Source organism: Aquarana catesbeiana, linkage group LG03, assembly GCF_042186555.1.
Source record: "Aquarana catesbeiana isolate 2022-GZ linkage group LG03, ASM4218655v1, whole genome shotgun sequence".
Taxonomy (NCBI): Eukaryota; Metazoa; Chordata; class Amphibia; order Anura; family Ranidae; genus Aquarana; species Aquarana catesbeiana.
In genome coordinates this window covers 716,443,626-716,467,161 of record NC_133326.1, presented here as the reverse complement: position 1 = coordinate 716,467,161, position 23,536 = coordinate 716,443,626, and the positions used below count along the sequence as shown (strand labels likewise).

Below are 23,536 nucleotides of genomic sequence, written 5' to 3'. Positions count from 1 at the left end.
CCAATGATATTCCAGAAATTAGATGTGTTATTTTTCACACTAGAATGCCTGAAGGTGCTCCTTGGATTTTGGGTTCTCTTTGCAGCTAGGCTATAAAAAAAATCTCACTCATGTGGTATCCCCATATTTGGGAAAAGTAGTAGAATGTGTTTTGGGGTGTAATTATAAATATATCTTTGTGTGGCATTATTTCATCCACTAATAACAACAATGGGGCATACCCCCCCTCCACTGACCCCCAATGAAGGGGCACAATTCCTCCTAATGACACCACTAATGGGACACAATTCCTCCTAATTACACCAACTATTGGGTCAAATTACACCAATGATGGGGCACGATTCCTCCTAATTGCACCAACAATTGGGACAAATTACACCAATGATGGGGCACAATTCCTCCTGATTATACCAACAATTGGGACAAATGACACCAATCATGGGGCACATTTCCACCTAATAACACCAACAATTGGGCCAAATGATACCAATGATGGGGCACAGTTCCGCCTAATTACACCAACAATTGGGCCAAATAACACCAATGATGGGGCACAATTCCTCCCAATTATGCCAACAATTGGGTCAAATTAAACCAATGAAGGGGCACAATTGCTCCTAATTGCACCAACAATTGGGCCAAATGACACCAATGATGGGGCACAATTCCTCCTAATTGCACCAACAATTGGGCCAAATGACACCAATGATGGGGCTCAATTCTTCCTAATTGCACCAACAATTGGGCCAAATGACACCAATGATGGGGCACAATTCCTCCTAATTGCACCAATAATTGGGCCAAATGACACCAATGATGGGGCACAATTCCTCCTAATTGCACCAACAATTGGGCCAAATGACACCAATGTTGGGCCACAATTCCTCCTAATTGCACCAACAATTGGGCCAAATGACACCAATGACAGGGCACAATTCCTCTCAATGACACTAATGACAGGGCACAATTTCTTCCACTGACACCAAAGACGGGCATCGTTTTTTCCCACTGATGTTAGGGCCTTTTCTACTCGCAAAAGCCACAGTCCGGCCCCCCCAAAAGTCTGAAGGGCAGTAAACTGGCCCTTTGTTTAGAAAGTTTGGAGACCCCTGTCCTAGATGAAGGTTTGATATAGATGGTGTGGGGTTTTTCTTATAAATACATACCAGACCATTATCATCGATAAGGGTCTGTCATATATTTTAAGGGGCAGCCCCATGCAAAAATCAATAAAAAAATTATTGGGGGTCCCCAAAATCTATTCCAGACTCTTATCCAAGCATGCAGCCTTGCAGGCCAGGAAAGGAGGGGACAAACCTTATCGAAATCATAAAAACCAAGACACTGCCCACCATGTAGTAAGGGGTGCACAGTACCCCTACTAATTCACAAAAAAAAATCAACAAATAAATACACATATTTTTTGGGCAACTCATTTATTACAAATTAGAAGGAATCGAAAATGTCCCACAATGTGAATCCATCATGAACCACAAGTGATGCAGATCCTCATAAATCACAAAGAATAATGCTTGTCATCCCATGGAAAGAAAAAATCACCAACACATCTGATCCCATCACTCATTCCCTGCCAATCACAGCTCCCAAATGTTGTCATTGGCCAAGTACGGTCCTTTCCATATTTGGTCATCAACATAACCCTGGAGACCCCACCCCTTTTTTTACATTCAGTGTCAGGGCCCGGAAGCTGGTGGGAGGGAGTGGTGGGATCTGACAAGTTTTTTCTTTTCTGGATCAATGAGCCTCATTCATAGTGGTCGATGATGATGATCTGCATCCCTGGATGATATGATTGAAATTGGACTTCAGAGGACAGTTTTGTTTGTTTTTTCATTTCCAAAAATAAAACTTGCCAAAGGTGTGTCATTGTGTTTAATTACTATTTTTTTTTACATATTTTTTTTCTTATGAATGAGTAGGGATATTATGTACCCCTTAGTCCATCACATAGGGGGCCAGCATCTGGGGCCTCTTTATTTTTAAAATGGGCTTCAAGATTCCTAAAAGACCCCTGCTTAGAGATCCCCAAAACCACCGAGACAGGGATGTGGGTAAAAGGCCCTTGTTCTCCTCAACATGTGGTTAAAGTGCTTTGTCTGAGGGTTTCCACTGGCAAGGTACACCTCCATGCATGTGGCTTGGTATGTTACAGTGGAGGGTGCACATGTTCAAACCCTCTGCTCAGATAAGAGTCTGGTATGTATTTTGGGGGACCCCACGCATTTTTTTTTGTGCTTTGCATGGGTTTCCCTCTTAAAATTCATACCAAACCCTAAGTGTCTGGTATAGAATTTAGAGGGACTCCTTGATTTTATTTTGAGTAGGGCCCCCCGTAACATCTGTACCAGACCATCATTAAGAGTAAGGGTCTGATATATTTTTTTTTTTTTACGGTTACCTTTTACCTTTTTTGGTGGGATCTCACTTAAAATCCATACTAGACCTGGAGAGCCTGATATGAATCTTCACCTATCAGCTAGGAGTCTCCAGTTGACAGGTGAATGGGCCAGGTGGGAAAAATTAATGGGTGTCAGGATGATGTTGGCAATTGGTTTCCTACCAGCCAGCCTCGGTGGGAAGCTGACACATGTATCAGTGGTCATAATACCAATCCAAAATTTTTCACTTCCCGCTGCAGCCATTTCCTTTGGGCATTCAGGGAACCTTTGAACAAACAATGACCAACCCAAACATACGCTTAGGCTAAACAGCAACTTTTCCCTAATAGATATTTAGATAATGGGCTATACCTTAAACCCACTGATCCATAGGAACATGTTATTCTCCGTTATTTCAGTTTTCGGACAGATATTCTACCCAATCATAGTGATCAATTAGTGACAGAGGGAGAAATCTCACTTAAAGAGGAAGTAAAACCTGATGGGTCTTACTTCCTCATTTGTTCCCTGCAAAGTAAAAGCATAATGGGCTAGTATGCATCACATACTAGCCCATCATGTGCCACTTACCTGCAAAGGAAGCCCAAGATGTCCCCGCTGATGGTCACGTCCATCTTCACCCCTCTTCCTTCCGGGGCTGTGGACTCCGGCTATGTGACTGGCCGGAGTCGTATGACGTCATGGCACGGGCCCTATAGAAATGGCACGATCATGTCCTTTCTTCAGTGAGCATGCGCCGATGACGTCGGCGCAGGCGTATATGGTAAATATCTCCTAAACCGTGCAGGTTTAGGAGATAGTTCCAGTACCTGCAGGCAAGCCTTATTATAGGCTTACCTGTAGGTAAAAGTGGTATGCCTATTTAAGAAAAAGAGGCATTCGGCTGTCAGCCGTGATTGAGTATTTTAAGAAAAAAAAATTGGTCCAGCGGTGCGACGGGTTTCATGATTAACGTTGGATCTACATTGGGGGACATTGTTTTTTAAAAAAATTTTTAAATGTTTTTAATAAAGAACTTGTCAAAAACTGGCTACTGTCATTTGTTTGTTTTTTTTTACTTTTCTTTTGGTGAATGGGTAGGAGTATAATGTACCCCATACTCATTCACATAGGGGGGAAGCAAGGATTAAAGGAGGCTACCAGGTTCCAATAAGGCAGGTGTCCCAATACTTTTGGTTATATAGTGTGTGTGTGTGTATATATATATATATATATATATATATATATATCATATACAAAATGTATTGTGGGTAAAGTTAATATTTTTGCTATAAAGGAGATTATTGTTGCATCAAAACCTTCATAATAAAAGCTGTTTAAATATAGATTTTTTACCAAACTGTGACCATGTAGATAGAAGTTCAGGTTACTTTTAAACAGCTGTGATCTGTTTCTTGTGCTGTTTGTGAGTGTGCTGGAAGGGGGCGCTCTGTCTGTGTGTTTAAATAAACAAATGGCGTGCGTGTCAATGAGGGAGAGAACTTCTGGTGATTTGCGTTCCAGCTAACAGGGCATTCCTGAACTAGCTCTTCTTTGGAACCGTGCCACTGGGATATGTGTAACCGTGCTGATTTATTACAGAGGACTGACATTGTATCCACTGGTGGGGAAAAGATCAAAGCTGCTTGTAAATAAAAAAGTTCTTTTTTTATTTGAAGAGTGTGTGCAGCAGCATTTTGTTGCAAAGAATAAAAATAAAAAGACAGCCAATTGAGAACTGATACTTACGTTAATCAAAAAATTGGTGTATGTAAACTGATAAATCAATAGATTATGATAAATAAACAATGTACGTCTAAAGAGATAATTTCAGCCACGAACATAAGGTGGAAAAGACAGTGCTGATGCACTTAGGTGTAGGTTCGTACTAAAATCCCTCAGGAACATGGTCTGCACTCCTCTGCGAGTAACGTGCCATCTCAGTGGGGCGCAATTTATGGCTCACCCCATGCAGATACTCCTCATTTAACGGCTTACCTGTTTACCGACCGCTCTGACTTAGAACCAGCCCTCCCGACCCGTGCAAGACGACTGCTCAGACTTATGACCAGCTCTCCCGACCCGCGACCGTTCTGACATATGACCAGCTCTCCCGACCCACGACCGCTCTGACATATGACCAGCTCTCCCGACCCGCGACCGCTCTGACATATGGCCAGCTCTCCCGACCCACGACCACTCAGACTTGCGTCTAGCTCTCCTGACCTGCAACCGCTCGGATTTACGACCAGCTTTCCCGACCAGCGCAGGACGACTGCTTGGACTTATGACCAGCTTTCCCGACCTGCGCAGGACGACTGCTCAGACATACGACCAGCTCTCCTGACCTGCGACCACTCAGACTTACGACCAGCTCTCCCGACCCTCAACCACTCAAACTTATAACCAGCTCTCCCAACCCGTGACCGCTGTGACTTACGACCAGCTCTTCTGACCCACAACTGCTCGGACTTATGACCAGCCCTCCCAACCCGCGCATCACGACTTACGACTAGCTCTCCCACTCTCCTGACCTGCGCGCAGGACGTCAAGTCATCACTCTGCGCCAGCCTCGTTCTCACTCCCGGCCTGCTGATTTACAGGTATGTACTGTACTATACTGTACTCTGTTCTCCTAAATGCCCCTTCCAGCGTTCTTTGTACTGTACTGTTTTATGTCCTTATGTACACAGTACTGTAATGTATTCTTACTGTATACTGTACGGGTATTGCCCATGCCATGTCAGAGAAAAGAAAAAGCGTGCCTGCACCTGCAGAAAGTGCTCCAAAAAAAAGAAAATCTATTGATCTTGGTGTGAAAAATAAGATCATTAAGGACTATGAGGCGGGCAAGAAAGTTAAAAAAGTAGCAAGTGAATTGGAACTTGTACATTCTACCATTTCAACATTCCTAAAGGATAAGGATAGAGTAAAAGAGGCAGTAAAAGCATCGATAGGATATCAAGCCATAATAACTAGGCAGTGGAAAGGCCTCGTTCATGAAATTGCTGGCAATTGTTCCCTTCGTGGCGACATCTCCCCTCCCCGCAGAACCGTCACTTTTGGTTGGACTGCAAGCTGCAGTCCCAACCCTGCGATGCCCTCTTACTTCTGGATAGGCCCTCACACAGCCTGGCAGCCAGATGCCCCCAGGCGGCTGTCCGGGTGGCACAGAACATAGATCACCTGACTCCATCCAAATATATAGGCTCTCCCAGCAAGCCAAGGGATTCAAGAAAACCCCTGCCCATTGGCTGAGATACCCCATATACCCATAGCCTGACCTTGAGTTGTCCTTTTCATAAATAGTACCATAAAAAAATCCAAAAATTGAATAGAAAATAATGTGAAAAGGTAAATAACACAATAAGAGAACTTTTTTATAGTTCATATAAGTGAGTCCATAAACTATGTGGTTTCAAGTAATTATGATCTATCACCCAAAAGATAAGAGGAAAGAATCACTGCTGTGAAAAAACTCCTGCCACCCAATGGAATATAAGGAGGCTTACGGAACATATGGGCCCTATTCAGTTTATACTAAATAGGTCAAACAGGCAATGGTGTATGAACACACAGGTAAAGGCGGTTTGCTGCGATCTTCTCTAATTGGTCTTATGGTAATTGGAAGACTTACTCAACAGCTACCAAAGCCAGTAAAGTGAGGCACTTCAGAGTCAAAATCGGAATCCTCTCATCGGTGCTTCATTAGGACATAGATCCAAGGAGAAAAGGTAGAAGACTCAACATAAAACCGTATAAATTTTTTTTTTTTTAAAGTCAGAACACTCACATTTTAGTAAACGTCAACAGGCATTGATTGAATGATGCATCAAGTTAAAACATGGCATAGGCAGGACAATGGAACTGAGACGTTTCGTCTCAGTCAGACATTATCTGGGTGTCCTACTGCCTGTGCCACCACAATATTATAGATAATGTACTCCCATCACCTGGATAATCATGCTGCTTAACGCCGCATCTAATCCGTCGATCATTTCCGGGATTATCAGCAAGATGGCGCAGAGGCGCCAAGCCTTGGTATGAAAACAAGAACAACACATCAAGCCTCGATATAGAAATGGTACTAGTAGCGACGTGATAGCGTGTGTCTCAAGCCTCAATCTGAAAGGCGGGACGCATGAATCATGTCTCAACTGGAGAGAGACCGCCGGATATGACGGCATTCTGGATGTAGGTCAAGCCTTGCATCACAACAAAGGCTAAGACCAACCCTCCAGCCATCATAAACAGGCCCATCATGTGACACCAAAGGCCCCATCTGGGGAGAATGAATAATGCAGCGGACGATAACTATAATAGCAGGTCAAGCCTCACATAGAGAGCAAGAGCCGAAAATAGCAACGCCACTGCTACACATTTCACACAGTCTATCATAATATAACATACATAGACAATTAAATACTCTTAAATTTTGAAACAAAATCAAAATAAATCAGAACAAATTAAATAAAATATTCATTGAATAAAAAACATATATAATTTAATAGAATCCCCCTATACCATTATAAGATAGCTTTATGAAGTGGAATCAAGCTTGATTGATAAAGGAGTTTGTCCCACTCCACGTTCATCCCCAACGGGGAGTAGGAACACAGATGGTAGATCCAGAATGTTTCAAGTCTTGAAACACCTCTAGTATAAGCCCCTCCATGCCAAGTTGGTACATACTGATCAATGATCAAAAATTTAGTGCCACTAGGATCCCGATTGTGGTGTTTATGATAGTGTTTGGGTACACTGTGGTTAATTACACCCTTTTTTTTCGCCTACATATTGTTTGCCACATGAGCAGGTAATAAGATATACGATATGTTTGGAAGCACAAGTGAAAAATTGCTTCATATCATAGATCTGATTAGTAACTGTAGATTTAAATTGTTTTGTTTACCATTTATATTGTGTAGGCAGTCGTTGCATTTTTTGCATTGGTAATAACCCACAAGATTATGAAAAAATTAGGGTTTTACTTGAGGATTTATTATATTGAGGCAATTTTACTTTGCAGGGATGGAGCACCTCTATAAATAATCTTGGCCCGATCTGGCAAGAGAGGACCCAAGACCTGATCGTTTTTAATAATGTCCCAATGTTCATCTAGAATTCGTTTAATCTGTCCATGTTGGGTGGAAAACGTAGTAAACATGGACCATTTAAATGTATCACCCCTATTCTGATAGGGTTTGAGCTCCAAAAGAGAACTTCTCTCGACATTACTTACTCTATGTAATTCTGAGTCTATATCAGCCTGCACATAACCTTTATCCAAAAAACGCTGTCTAAGTACAGAGGCCTGTTGGATAAAATCCTGTGTATCTGTGCAATTACAGCGTAAGCGTAGAAATTGACTATGGGTTATGGACTGTAGCCACGATTTATGGTGGCAACTATCCACAGGTATTAATCCATTGCGATCTGTCGGCTTAAAATAAGTTTTACATTTGAATTCTCAATTAGTCAAACCGATATCCACATCCAAAAAATGTATGCGCTCTTTACTAGACTCATATGTCAGTCTGATACCTGTGTCATTGTTGTTCAATGACTTAAAAAAATGATCAAGAGAGTCAGGAGTGTCATCCCATAGGAGAAGGATGTCATCTATGTATCTGGCCCAAAGAACCAAATTGGAACTATTGGAAGCATAGACGACATCCTCCTCCCACTTGGCCATAAAATGGTTGGCTAGGCTTGGGGCAAATTTAGCCCCCATAGCCACACCCTTCAGTTCTAAATAATATTTGCCATCAAACCAGAAATAATTATGTCTGGTGGCAAAATTAAGGAGTTCTATAATAAATTTACATTGGCGTCGTGATAGTTAATCATCCTTAGCCAAAAAATACCTCCACAGCCTCAATACCTAAATTTTGGGGTATGCAGGTGTAGAGGGAGGCCACATCCGCTGTGGCCATTAGGTAATATCCTTGGATGTTCACACTCTCAAGTAATCTGATAGTATCCTTGGTATCTTTGAGATATGAAGGAGTCTTTTTAACAAGCAGTTGCAAATAGAAATCTATGTAGCGCCCAAAACGTGAAGTAATGGAGTCGATTCCACTTACTATGGGGCAGACTGGTGGATGTACAGGATCTTTGTGGACATTCGGTAAGTAATACATAGTTGGTATTCTTGGGGCAAGTGGCACTAAAATTGCTTTTTCTTTTTTATTCAATATATATTTATTAAAGCCTTTGTCAATAATGACGTTTAATTCTTTTTTATATAGTGAAGTGGGATTGGTAGCCAATTCTCTATATGTACCCTGGTTACTCAAGGTCACTCAAGATCTTAAACATCTCTTTCTGGTAATCCTCCTTATATTCCATTTGGTGGTGGTGATTCTTTCCTCTTATCTTTTGGGTGATAGATCATCATTACTTAAAACCACAAAGTTTATGGACTCACTTATATGAACTATACAGAAGTTCTCTTATTGTGTTATTTACTTTTTCACATTATTTTATATTCAATTTTTGGATTCACTATCATCAATGATTGTGTATTTTCATGTTTAGTGCTGCATGTTTTATGTTTATAGTTTTTGCACAAGTTTGTCTCTTATAGTGCTAGCTGCTTTTGTTATTTACTTTGAACACTAAGCGCGGTTTTTATACTATTTACTATTTCTATTATATTATATAATATGTCTATTATATAGACATTTTTTTACTGCTGCTGTGTTCAGCCCTACAAAACACATTCTTTATGGATGTCTTTGATTATAGGACTGCACGCACCTTCAACACTGAAGGTGTGTTTGTGGTCAGTAACAGTGACACAGAGATTGGAGGTCTATTTACTAGATTAAAGAATGTTATGGTCTCTGAAATTAATTTATATTGGGACATAGCGTTTTTAGAACAATATGTATCAGAACATATGGTGCCAAGGAGTCTCAGTTGGGATGTCCATCCCCAACAGGGAGACTCTGATTTTGAGTCATGGTTCAAATAATTTAATGAGGCTGTCACTAAATTTCTCAATTTCCTTATTACTAGGAAAAGGAATAGACTGTTAGTTGTAGACAGAGAAATAAAAGATTTAAAAGATAAACTTGTCCCTTTAAAAAATCTGGGTGAATATAGTTCTCTTTCGTCCAATCCCCAAAGTCATCTGGAGAAGGAAGAAAAAGACCAAAGAAATAAAAAACAGAAAAAAATATTCTCGAGACATTGGGGATTATAAATCAGGAGTGTTTATTGGCAAAAAAAGAATATTTATGAAACCAATTTGAATGACCTCTCCGGTACTGTGACGGGAGTCACTAATAGGGGCACAGGGTGTATGAGAACCCCACTATGATCTGTGCTAGTCAGACTCAATGCTGTATATATGTATATATAATGTGTGCTGTCTCATCCTGTTGTGGACTCTTTGCTGCGACGGTTGGGGTGTGACTGTATTCTATTGTCTATTGTGGCTGTCTGCCTCAACTATTACATAGTTGCCAACATTGTAAAAAAAAAACGTGGGACACTTTTGTGGCTGTAGACGGAGCCGTGCAATAATTAGGGGGCGGGGCATTCGTTTGTAGGCGTGGCTTCGAAAAATATACAGGTGAAAAATGGGTGTGGTTTACGTGACATTGTGGGCGTGGCTTAAATGGGCGTGGCTCAAGAGGGTGTAGTTAGAGTCTGAGATGAATGAGGGATGGAGAGGGAGAGAGGGGGAGAGGGGGTGAGGGGGAGAGGGATTAGAGGGGGAGAGGGGGAGAGGGAAATGATGGGACAGCAGCCCCAGATCCTACACAATAAAAATATGTGTATTCTAGAAAGTTTAACAATCAGCAGATAAAGATACTCCAAACACCTGGTGTTAGCACTTCAATCATCCCGGCACCATGGTTGTTATGGTGTCAGGATGATTGAAGTGCATTATTTCTATTATTACATTGTAATATAAAATGAAATCATTCAACTCACCATAATGCAGAATCAGTGGGATCCCTGAGCGTGTCACTAGCCATGTCGCCTGCCACCAGCCGTCCGTCCTTGCGTCAGATGTCCCAGCAGAGTCCGTCCTTGCATCAGGTGCCCCCAGCGGAGCCCCCCCTTACATCAGATGTCCCCAGCGGAGCCCCCTCACACCAGCAGTCCCCAGCGGAGCCCCCTCACACCAGGAGTCCCCAGCGGAGCCCCCCTCACACCAGGAGTCCCCGGCGGAGCCCCCCCTCACACCAGAAGTCCCCAGCGGAGCCCCCCTCACACCAGGAGTCCCCGGCGGAGCCCCCCTCACATCAGGAGTCCCCAGCGGAGCCCCCCTCACATCAGGAGTCCCCAGTGGAGCTCCCCCTCACATCAGAAGTCCCCGGCGGAGCACCCCTCACATCAGGTGTCCCCAGTGGAGCTCCCCCTCACATCATTAGTCCCCGTCGGAGCTCCCCCTCACATCAGGTGTCCTCGGTGGAGCCTCCCTCACATCAGGTGTCCCCAGTGGAGCCCCCCTCACATTAGGTGTCCCCAGTGGAGCCCCCCCTCACATTAGGTGTCCCCAGTGGAGCCCCCCTCACATTAGGTGTCCCCAGTGGAGCCCCCCTCACATTAGGTGTCCCCAGTGGAGCCCCCCTCACATTAGGTGTCCCCAGTGGAGCCCCCCCTCACATTAGGTGTCCCCAGTGGAGCCCCCCCTCACAGTAGGTGTCCCCAGTGGAGCCCCCCCTCACATCAGGTGTCCCAGTGGACCCCCCCTCACATCAGGTGTCCCCAGTGGAGCCCCCCTTGCATCAGGTGTGTGTCCCTAGTGGAGCCCCCCCCTCACATCAGGAGTCCCACAGTGGTGCGCCCCCCCTCCCTACCTCAGGGGTGTCCTAAGCATGGCTAGAACCCCCGCCCCTTTCCATATCAGACTGGCAGCGGGGCAGGGGTAGGCGGGGCGGGGTGGAGAGTGGGCGGCGACGCAGGAGCTCCGTCTAGCCCCCCCCAGCTGTCTTCCTGAACTTCAATAAAATGGCACGGACCTCTAGCGGTGGCAGCGGTGGCGGCGGCTTCGAAAATCGAGAACTGGATTTCTCAGGACATTTCCCGGGACACCACAAATTCAGGAATGGAGTCCAAGTTCTGGGAATGTCCCGGGAAATCCGGGACAGTTGGCAACTATGCTATTATGGTCTTGCTGTGAGGAAAGAGGGAGGGGGGATTCCTCCAGCAGCCCCCCTGTTAAGACTATTTACTGATGAGAAGTTAAGCACACCTGGCCTGCGTGTCCATTGTTATTGGACAGTTTAACCCACCCTGTTTTCCAAGGGTGGGGGGGGGGGGAAATGTTTCGAAGTGGGAACTGTATAACATGTGTTTGAATAAAGATTCATTCCTGCTTGAACCTGAAGACAGAGTATCTTGTCTCGTACTTGGGGGGAGAATTAGCTGATAAGCGTGCGGCGTGTCAGTATATATTTTATACTGACACACCGCACGCTTATCAGCTTCATGTCGTAAGTGCAATTTGATTGAGCTTAATAAATATATTTTTACATACTGTACTATGGGCGCAATTCTTGTTTATGTTTCCGAAAATTAAAGATCCAGGAGCTGGAGACATCCACTGCTAGGTTTTTGGGAGACCAAAATCCCTGTGTTTGGTGAGACTGCCGTTGTGGTCATTGTTTTGGGTAAGGAGATTACATACTCACTTCGGGTGTATATATCTACTTGGAGATTGGATTCTTCTTTACAACCTCTTGGCCACAATTCATCTTCATACCCACATGGATGCCTTCTGATTCATTGTTTATTATTAATGGAACTTTAGAGAAGCTTCAATATATATATCTTTTTATCACTTTTTGATTGAATTGATTACACCGCTTTATGTGATGCTCCACGGACACCTGCTTTCATTCATTTGGATCACGTTTGTGGATTCACCATTTATAATTTTTTGGACTATTCGTTACAATATTTGGTATTTAGTCATATTATTTGCCATCTATAGGTTACATATTTTCTTTGAAAACACCTTGGGGTGTTTACTCTCCAAAGTGTGGTTAGTTAGTATTAGTAGTTAGAAAGTGGCTAGGCTGGAAAAAAAAGTCTTATTTATGTGGTATGCTCATACCCGGGAGGAGTAGCAGAATGTGTTTAGTGGTGTAAATCATAAATAAGAAATTTGTGTAAAAAATATTTTTTTAATCTTCTTTCCGCATTTTCCAAAAGCTTGTGGCAGAAAAACGAGATCTTCAAAAGACTCACCATGTCTCTTAAATTATACCTTGGGGTGTTATTCTCTAAAATGTGGTGGGTATTCCTACTGTCCTGGCACTCCTTGATCTCCAAGTGAAAGGTAGTCAGCTAATTAGCCTATTTTATGCCCCTTAAAAGATTGAAGATGCTTCTTGGGTTTTGAGCCCCATTAACGCTCCCATCTGCACAAAAAGTCTCACATACTGCATGTGGTAACCCCATACTTGGGAGAAATAGCAGAATGTGTTTGGGTGTGTAATTCTTAGTAAGGCTATGCTGTGTGTGGGAAATATATTATGAATTGACAGCTGTGTGTAAAAAAAAAAAAATACAATCTCATTTTCTTTTGTCGTTTTCCAAAACTTGAGGCAAAAAAAATGTGAACTTCAAAAGACTCACCATGCCTCTAAATAAATACATTGGAAGGTCTACTTTGCAAAGTGTGGTCATTTTGTGGGTGGTTCTCCTGTCTTGGCACTTCAGGGCCCAAAGAAATGTGATGGGTAGTCAGGAAAATAGGATTACATTATTTGTGCCGCTTGAACGCGCCCTTTGGATTTGAGCCCCTCTTTATGGCTAGGCTCTAAAAAGGTCTCACACATGTGGTATCCAGTGCTGGCCCGTAATGCAGGGCACAGGGGCACCAATTCCCTAATCCATGCATCCGGCCCCCTAATCTATATGCAGGGCCCCGGACACATGGATTCCATTGTTGTTTTTTTTTTTTTTTAGCACATGATTAGATCCTGAGGCTCTAATAGGCTTCAAAAAAGGGTGGGCTCGGGGTGCAGAGCACTGCGCCCTGAGCACACCCACTTGTTTGACAATAGAGAATGAATATTTGCTATTGTCACACTGCTTCTCCTCCCAGCCAATCAGGGAGCAGCTTCTAAGTCCTGATTGGTCAGGGAGTCTTAGGACTCCCAATTGTTTCTCAGGACACACTGGCCAATCATGTTTCAGGTCACTTCCTGTTCAACCCGGAGGGGAACGGAGAGGAGAATGGGCCGGCTCTTCAAGTTAGTCTCTCCTAAGGTTAGTCTCTGCCGCTGCCCAGGGGGGCCCAGTGCTTGCTGCGATACCTTCGCCACCTTCCTTATCTGCCCTTTGTCTCAAGGGGGGGTAGTTTGCAGCCTTCCCGCCAGCCGTTCGCCTACTGCATGGGGGGGTTTGCTTGCGGTGATTGTTCATCCGGAGGGGCGCTGGCGTTAGGTTGCCGCCCCCTCCAGAAATATTTATCACCAGCCGCCACTGGTGGTATCCCCATACTCAGGAGGAGCAGAATTTGTTTGGGGTGTAATTGTAAGTATGCCAGGGGTGACCCGTGCACTGTGGGCGCACAGGCGCAGCCCCCCATCTATGCGCCCGGCCCCTTTCAGGACACCAAAACATGGATGCCTATGGTGGGGACGGGAGGGGTGGTACTTTTTGAAGCACCTGATTAGAGCCAGAGGCTCTAATAGGCTTCAAAATAGGGTGGGCTCGGGGCGGAGAGAGTGTGCCCTGATCCCACCCAATTTTGTGACGATAGTGAATTAATTTTCACTATTTTCCCACTAACCTTCCTCCCTGCTAATCAGGAGGCAGGGCATCAGACCTGTTTCCTGATTGGCCAAAGTGCCAGGCCATCCTATTGAATGCCTGGCGCTTAGGAAGAGGAGCGGACTCAGCGGAGGAGACACGCGCTGGAGCAGAGGTCGCCACCGCTCTGGTGCACTCACTGCACTGAGAGAAGCTGCTGCCTGGCGGTAAGTTCCAGGGGGGTCTATCAGAGCCGCGCATGGGGGGGTGGGTTGGGGTGCTGCCAGAGCCGCTAGCCCCATGAGTGGGGGGTTAGTGGGCACAGTGGCTGCATATGATGGGCACAAGTGGCTGCATTTGATGGGCACAAGTGGCTGCATTTGATGGGCACAAGTGGCTGCATTTGATGGACACAAGTGGCTGCATTTGATGGGCACAAGTGGCTGCATTTGATGGACACAAGTGGCTGCATTTGATGGACACAAGTGGCTGCATTTGATGGACACAAGTGGCTGCATTTGATGGGCACAGTGGCTGCATTTGATGGGCACAAGTGGCTGCATTTGATGGGCACAAGTGGCTGCATTTGATGGGCACAAGTGGCTGCATTTGATGGGCACAAGTGGCTGCATATGATGGGCACAGTGGCTGCGTTTGATGGGCTCAATGGCTGTATATGATGGGCACATGTGGCTGCATATTATGGACACAAGTGGCTGCATTTGACGGGCAAAAGTGGCTGCATATGATGGGCACAAGTGGCTGCATATGATGGGCACAAGTGGCTGCATATGATTGGCACAATGGCTGCATATGATGGGCACAATGGCTGCATATGATGGGCACAGTGGGTGCGTTTGATGGGCACAATGGCTGCAATTTCCGTTTGTTTGCCTCCCCCAAACATTTTGAGCACCAGCCGCCACTGAAGTATTCATATGCTGTGTGTGAGAAATAACAAAAACTTTGTGAAATAAAATCACATTTTATTTACTTTCTTCATTTCCCAAACAATTCTGGTACAAAAAAAATAAAAAATAAAAAACTTTATGCCTCTTACTAAATACCTTGGACTGTCTGCTTTCCAAAAATTGGTAATTTTGGGGGTGTTTATACTGCCCTGACATTTTATAGAATCAAGAAATGATATCAGTACAACAGGATTGATACATTTTTAAATATATATACCATTTCACACAAACTAAATAATACACATGGGTTTGGGTTATTTTTACCAAAGAAATGTAGCAAAATACATTTTGACCTAAATTTACAAAGAAATATTATTTATTTGGAAAACTTTATAACAGAAACTAAGAATGTTTTTTATTTTTTTTTTTAAATGTCTGTCTTTGTTTTCCTTTATATAATAAAACATTAAAAAGAAACCTTGAGTGAATAAATACCACCAAAAGAAGTTCCATCTCTCATAAAATGATATAAAATTCATATGGGTACAGTGTTGCCTGCAGTGGCGGCCCGTGCATTAAGGGGGCACGGGCACCGCCCCCTCTCTCCTCCACACTGATTCGCACATACACCTGCATCCCCCACTCACTGACACCCTAACACCCAAAAACTGATCTATTAGCCCAGCCTCCTGCACCCCCCACTCACCAACACCTCAACACCCCCAACACTGATCCATCAGCACAGACACCTACACAAACCACTCACTGACACCCCAACAGGTCCATGCTGATCTATCAGCACAGAGACCTGCCTGCACACCCCCTCATTTTCACACTGATCCATCAGCAAAAAAGCCTGCACCCCCACTCACTAATATGCCAATATCCAAATCCATCAGCACTGGCAATTGCATCCCCTACTTACTGACACCCCAACACCCCCCACATTGATCCATCAGCACTGGCAACTGTATCCTCTACTCACTGACACCCCAACACCCCCCACACTGATCCATCAGCACTGGCAACTGCATCCCCTACTCACTGACACCCCCCCACACTGATCCATCAGCACTGGCAACTGCATCCCCTACTCACTGACACCCCAACACCCCCCTCAGTGATCCATCAGCACTGGCAACTGCATCCCCTACTCACTGACATCCCAACACCCCCCACACTGATCCATCAGCACTGGCAACTGCATCCCCTACTCACTGACACCCCCCCACACTGATCCATCAGCACTGGCAACTGCATCCCCTACTCACTGACACCCCAACACCCCCCTCAGTGATCCATCAGCACTGGCAACTGCATCCCCTACTCACTGACACCCCAACACCCCCCTCAGTGATCCATCAGCACTGGCAACTGCATCCCCTACTCACTGACACCCCCCCACACTGATCCATCAGCACTGGCAACTGCATCCTCTACTCACTGACACCCCAACACCCCCCACACTGATCCATCAGCACTGGCAACTGCATCCCCTACTCACTGACATCCAAACACCCTCACACTGATCCATCAGCACTGGCAACTGCATCCTCTACTCACTGACACCCCAACACCCCCCACACTGATCCATCAGCACTGGCAATTGCATCCCCTACTTACTGACACCCCCCCCCCCCACACTGATCCATCAGCACTGGAAACTGCATCCCCTACTCACTGACACCCCAACACCCCCAACACTGATCCATCAGCATTGGCAACTGCATCCTCTACTCACTGACACCCCAACACCCTCACACTGATCCATCAGCATTAGCAACTGCATCCTCTACTCACTGACACCCCAACACCCCCCACACTGATCCATCAGCACTGGCAACTGCATCCCCTACTCACTGACATCCCAACACCCCCCACACTGATCCATCAGCACTGGCAACTGCATCCCCTACTCACTGACATCCCAACACCCCCCTCAGTGATCCATCAGCACTGGCAACTGTATCCCCTACTCACTGACATCCCAACACCCCCCTCAGTGATCCATCAGCACTGGCAACTGCATCCCCTACTCACTGACATCCCAACACCCCCCTCAGTGATCCATCAGCACTGGCAACTGTATCCCCTACTCACTGACATCCCAACACCCCCCTCAGTGATCCATCAGCACTGGCAACTGCATCCCCTACTCATTGACACCCCAACACCCCCCTCAGTGATCCATCAGCACTGGCAACTGCATCCCCTACTCACTGACATCCCCCCCCCCACACTGATCCATCAGCACTGGCAACTGCATCCCCTACTCACTGACATCCCAACACCCCCCACACTGATCCATCAGCAAAGATGCCTGCACCAACACTCACCGACACCCCAATACCCCCCCACACTGATCAATCAGCACAAACATCCACTCTCCCTACTCATTAACACCTCAACACCCCACATTGATCCACTAGCACAGAGACCTGCACTCCCCACTCATTGACACACCAACAATCCACACACTGATCCATTCACACATACACCTGAACCTCCCACTCACTGACACCACAACATCCCAAACTGATTGATCAGTGCAAGAAACCTGCACCCCCTCACCCACTGACAACCCAATACTCCCACTCTTATCCATTCACACAATTACCTCACCCCCCACTCACTGATGTCCTAACACCTCCCACATTAATCAATCAGCACAGTATCTTGCACCCCAACTCACTGACACCCCTACACCTGACACTGATTCATCAGCACAGAGCCCTGCACACGCCACTCACTGACACCCCAATACCCCCACACTGATCCATCAGCGCAGACGCTGGCATCCTCCACTCACTGACACCCCAATACCCCCATACTTATCCATCAGCACAGATATCTGCACCCCCACTCACTGACACTCCAACACCCCCCACATCAATCAATCAGCGCAGGCACCTGCACCCTCCCCCCACTTACTGACACCCCAACACCCCCCACACTGATCCGTAAATGTAAACACCTACATAGACAATTCACTATAAAAAAACTAAATATAATCTGCGCTTGGTTTATAAAATATTTAGTTGGCTACCAGAACTAGTAGGTAGATTACACACCCAATATACAATTACAAAACACAAGAGGTGCAGCAACTAAATAGAGAGTCCTTAAAATTATCTTCACGTGTTATGCACACTGAACGTTTTTTGACGTTTTTACAGCAGCTGTTTTTGGCTGTAGACTTTTTTTTCTACAGTCATTAAACTCTCCATCATGTTATCCTATGTGTCCATGCACACATAGTCTGTTATCAGCAGTTTTGGGCAGTGGCATTTTTGAGCAGTAAAAAAACCCAAAACTAGTGGGTTCTGAGAGATGTTTCTAAGCAGTAAAAACGCTCTAATGCTGATGAACATCGATAAACGCTCAAAAACTTCGCTCGCCAATGTTTAACATTTTTGATCCATTGAAAATTTTATTTTTTTTTTTTAAATATTTTTTCCTAAAAAAAAAAAAAGGCTAATGCGGAAAAAGCACTAATAAAAGATAAAAACAGCTAATAAACGCTAAAAAACGCTATTGCAAAAACGTTGAAAAAAGTTGAAAAAGCTACTGACGTTTTTATAACGTAATTTTAACGTCCAGTGTGCCTAGAAAGTCCACAAACTGAGGATGGCAAAAGATTTCCCACACCAACTGCCATGAGATGAAGATATAAAATGCACTCATCACCACTGTGAGGTAGGGGGGCAAACCTGCTTACCAGAACATGTTGACCCTCAAATTATAGAGAGGTCAACAACTGCATGTGTAGAGATAAGGCTAGAAGAATCGGCAGTTCATAACTTGCGATGACTGAGGTATCCATCACTATAGCCCCTTCAGATGGAAATTCCTCACAGTCCTAAGACAGGAAACACGTATTCCCAGCAGTGCATGCAATGGCCGTGGTGATAACCTCAAGGGATGCAAATAACACAAACAATTGTGCAGTACGTCTTAAACTGTAATCGCTATTCCAAATATTGCACTCACAAGAGATAAAATTCAAACAAACATGTCAAACAATGATTAAAGATGGCCACAGCATGTGGCGTGCTTACGTTGTATAGTCCTGTCCTGCCTTGCATGTTTCGTACTGTCCTGCACGTTTCGTCATAATATGATGTCATCAGAGGCCCCCTACCTCACAGTGGTGACAAGTGCATTTATATCTTCATCTCACGGCAGTTGGTGTGGGGAATCTTTGCCATCCTCAGTTTGTGGACTTGAAATCATTTTAAAAATACACGATTCACTGACGCCCCAGCATACCCACCCTGATTCATCAGCACAGACACCTGCACCTCCACTCACTTACATCCTAACACCCCCCACATCCCTAATCATACAAAAATATAATTTGTGATAAATTATCATTAATAATTATCACTATTAGTAATTTAATATAATTTTATTAGAAATAAATCTATTTTTTTTTCTTTCCCTAGTAAATCTCGGGATCATTACTTGATATGTTTCCTCTGAGATTTGTACATCGATTTTCATCTCTTTCTATTTGTAGATTTATTATTCATTTGTATTTCTTCACACAATAAAATAATCAATAGAACAAACTCCTTGTAAATGTATCAATTATAAGGAATGACACCATCTACAGAGTATACTCTTACAGATAGATTAATAACAATAGTTAGATAACAAGCCAGATAGATCGATAGATAGTATTTCCTTAATATGACATCACAGCCCGGACAAAGACAATAAGTCGTATTACACTCTGCGCTCTGTCTCAGGTCCAGCACTCTATACAATTCTTCACCATCCCACCTTTCTATACAAAGAGCTCATGAACTGGGAGGATCCATAGGAAATAATGCCCTGCCCCTCTCTATGGGTTGCCCAGGAGCCATAAACACCCATTATTTCCTATAGAGCCTCCAAGTGCATCCACACTCATGTATATTTAGAGAACCTTCCCATACACATATCCCAGCATGGAGGGGCTCAGTGAAGGTGGTGGTGAAGGTGTGGAGGTGTTGGATCGGGTCACAAAGATCATAAAAGGAGATCCGCCCGACCTCATAATCCAGATATATCCTGACTCTGTTACTGGAGTTATTGGTCGGTAAACAAATTGGTTTATTATCATGTATCACCATATACTGATAACCCGACTTGTCCAAACACCAAGATTTCTTAGTATATCCAATCAGTGACCGCTGCCCTTTCCTGTCTATACTGGGGTAACACATCCCAACTCTCCATTGATCTGACCCCCCGACATCCACTTCCCAGTAATGCTGTCCTGAGGAGAAACTCAAACTGCTTATCACCTGAGGACAAAATTGAAATCTCTCTGGTGTTTTTTGGTGTTTCTGGTCTACATCTGACCTGGATACAGTTTTCCTGTCATCTGATATATGGAGATAATTATGAGCCGTGTTTACATCCAGTAATATGTCTTCAGCTTTCTGTATAGGAAAGTATACATTTACCTCTGTTATTATATCAGATAAACCTGTATGTAAGACCCCAGCCACATCCTGACCCCCTCCATCATGTAGGAGCTTCTCATGTCTCCCTCTGTCCTCATTATCTCCATCCTCAGTATCACACAAGTCACCTGTGTCTGATTCCTGTAAGACAGTCAGTGGATCTGTCATGTTACACAGCTCCTCAATGTGACGTATCTTCCTGGACAGCTCCTCCTTCTTTATTTCCAGATCCCAGATGTAGATGGAGACACTCTCTGCCTGCCTGGAGATTTCCCTCAGGATTCTCTTCTCCAGGTCTTTCAGACGTCTCCTGAGATCTTTAAACAGAGCAGTGACTCTCTCGGTATCACCAGCTGCTTTTTCTTCTACTTTCCTCCTGTGTTCCTGCAGACTCTGGACTCTTTCCTCTGTCTCCTCCCTCTTTGTCAGAAGTGTCTGCAGAACATTCCTCAGTGTCTCCTTCTTCTTCTCAGAAGCCTCATCCAGCATCTCCACCTGGTGTCCTCTGTGTTTACCAGCCAAAGTGCAGGACACACAGATACAGGTATTATCCTCAGTGCAGTAATACTCCAGGATCTTCTTATGGACGGAGCATTTCCTGCTCTCCATGGACAAGGTGGGGTCACATAAGATGTGTTCTGGAGACTTTTTGTGGACTCTCAGGTGTTTATCACACAGAGAAACCTCACAGAGCAGACAGGATCTAACAGCAGGTACAGGATAGTCCACACAGTGAGTACAGAAGACCCCGGACTCCTCCTGATCTGGCTGAGCAGACACGAAATTCTCCACTATGTTACATAGTTTCATGTTCTTCTGCAGTGCAGGCCGACCTGGAAACTTCTCTCTGCATTCAGGACAGGAATAACCTTCAGACCCCTCCTGTGTATCCAGCACACGATCAATACAGACCCGGCAGAAGTTGTGTCCACATCTTAGGGTTACAGGATCTGTATAAATGTTCACACAGATGGAACATTCCAGCTCAGCTCTTAGATTAGAAGATGCCATTGCTGACAGAAGAGAGAAATGAAGGTTCCTGACACTGGGGAAGAATGCAGTTGGTCACATTCTACTACACAGGGTGGGGCTTGTACATATCAGTTATATTAGGTAAAGAGATCAGAGTACTGAGGAGAGAGGTTTTTATTGCAGCAGTAAAGATAATCATAAATACCAACTTTATTAGGGAGAGAGAGGCAAAGACAGGTGTAGAGATGTTAAGCACTGAGGTCAAAGGTGGACGTGACTAAATCACACTGAAAAATGGAGTGTGGTTTTATAGAGTGTGAGTCTACTCACACTATACAGTGCCTTGAAAAAGTATTCATACCCCTTGAGATTTTCCATATTTTGTCATGTTACAGCCAAAAATATAAATGTTTTTTATCAGGATTTTATGTGATAGACCAACACAAAGTGGCACATAATTGTGAAGTGGAAGTAAAAATGATAAATGGATTTCAAAATTTTTGACAAATAAATATGTGAAAAGTGTGGCGTACATTTGTATTCAGCCCCCTTTACTCCGATACCCCTAACTAAAATCTAGTGGAACCAATTGCCTTTAGAAGTCATCTAATTAGTAAATAGAGTCCACCTGTGTGTATTTTAATCTCAGTATAAACACAACTGTTCTGTGAAGCCCTCAGAGGTTTGTTAGAGAACCTTAGTGAACAAACAGCATCATAAAGGCCAAGGAACACACCAGACAGGTCAGGGATAAAGTTGTGGAGAAGTTTAAAGCAGGGTTAGGTTATAAAAAAATATCCCAAGCTTTGAACATCTCACAGAGCACTGGTCAATCCATCATCCGAAAATGTAAAGCGTATGACACAACTGCAAACCTACCAAGACATGGCCGTCCACCTAAACTGACAGGCCGGGCAAGGAGAGCATTAATCAGAGAAGCAGCCAAGAGGTCCATGGTAACTCTGGAGGAGCTGCAGAGATCCACAGCTCAGGTGGGAGAATCTGTCCACAGGACAACTATTAGTCGTGCTCTCCACAAATCTGGCCTTTATGGAAGAGTGACAAGAAGAAAGACATTGTTGAAGAAAAGCCATAAGAAATCCTGTTTGTAGTTTGCGAGAAGCCATGTGGGGGACACAGCAAACATGTGGAAGAAGGTGCTCTGGTCAGATGAGACCAAAATTGAACTTTTTGGCCTAAAAGCAAAACGCTATGTGTGGCGGAAAACTAACACTGCACATCACCCTGAACACACCGTCCCCACCAGGAAACATGGTGGTGGCAGCATCATGTGGTGGGGATGCTTTTCTTCAGCAGGGACAGGGAAGCTGGTCAGAGTTGATAGGATACTCATATTTTAGTGTGAGAACCACAGATATCAGGGTGCCGTGACGAAGCCCTGTTGCTTACGCATGCGTTTGCAAATGCGTGCGGACGAGACCCCTGTTTTTAACGCATACTGTTAGACAGGTTAATTGGTTGTCTGAGAGCTGGTGGTAAGTAGGCTTGGATTTTTTCCTGGGCATTCCCCAGGCTTTGTTGGTATTTGATGGGAAGATGGATGGAGCCAAATACAGGGCAATCTTAGAAGAAAACCTGTTATGCCGCATACACACATTCGGACTTCTTGTCAGAAAAAGATATGATGGCTTCTCCAACAGGATTCCGCTCAAGTTTGCCTTGTTTCCAAGAACACGGTGACGTACAACACTACGACGAGCCGAGAAAATGAAGTTTAATGCTTCCGAGCATGCGTCGAATTGTTTCCGAGCACGCGTAGGAATTTTGCACGTCGGAATTGCCACAGACGTGCCACAGACGATCGCATTTTTGGATAGGAACTTTTTCCGACCGAAAAATTAAGAACATGCTCTCAATGCTTTGCTGTCTGGAAGTCCGATGGAGCATACACACGGTCGCATTTTCCAATGGAAAGCTCTCATCGGTCTTTTGCGGGCCAAAATTCTGATCGTGTGTACGTGGTATTAGAGTCTGCAAAAGACTTGAGACTGGGGCGGAGGTTCACCTTCCAGCAGGACAATGACCCGAAACATACAGCCAGACCTACAATGGACTG

General features: G+C 44.6%; 1 protein-coding gene across 1 annotated transcript in view; it reads right to left on the bottom strand.

The window, feature by feature from the left end:
* Positions 1 to 21,498, bottom strand: part of LOC141134365 (uncharacterized) — a 32,339-nt gene extending 10,841 nt beyond the window's left edge. The window contains exon 1 of the mRNA XM_073623932.1: positions 19,944 to 21,498. Coding sequence (XP_073480033.1) covers positions 19,944 to 21,498 — 1,555 coding nt within the window. The remainder of the gene's footprint in view (positions 1 to 19,943) is intronic.
* Between the last annotated feature and the right edge of the window lie 2,038 nt (positions 21,499 to 23,536).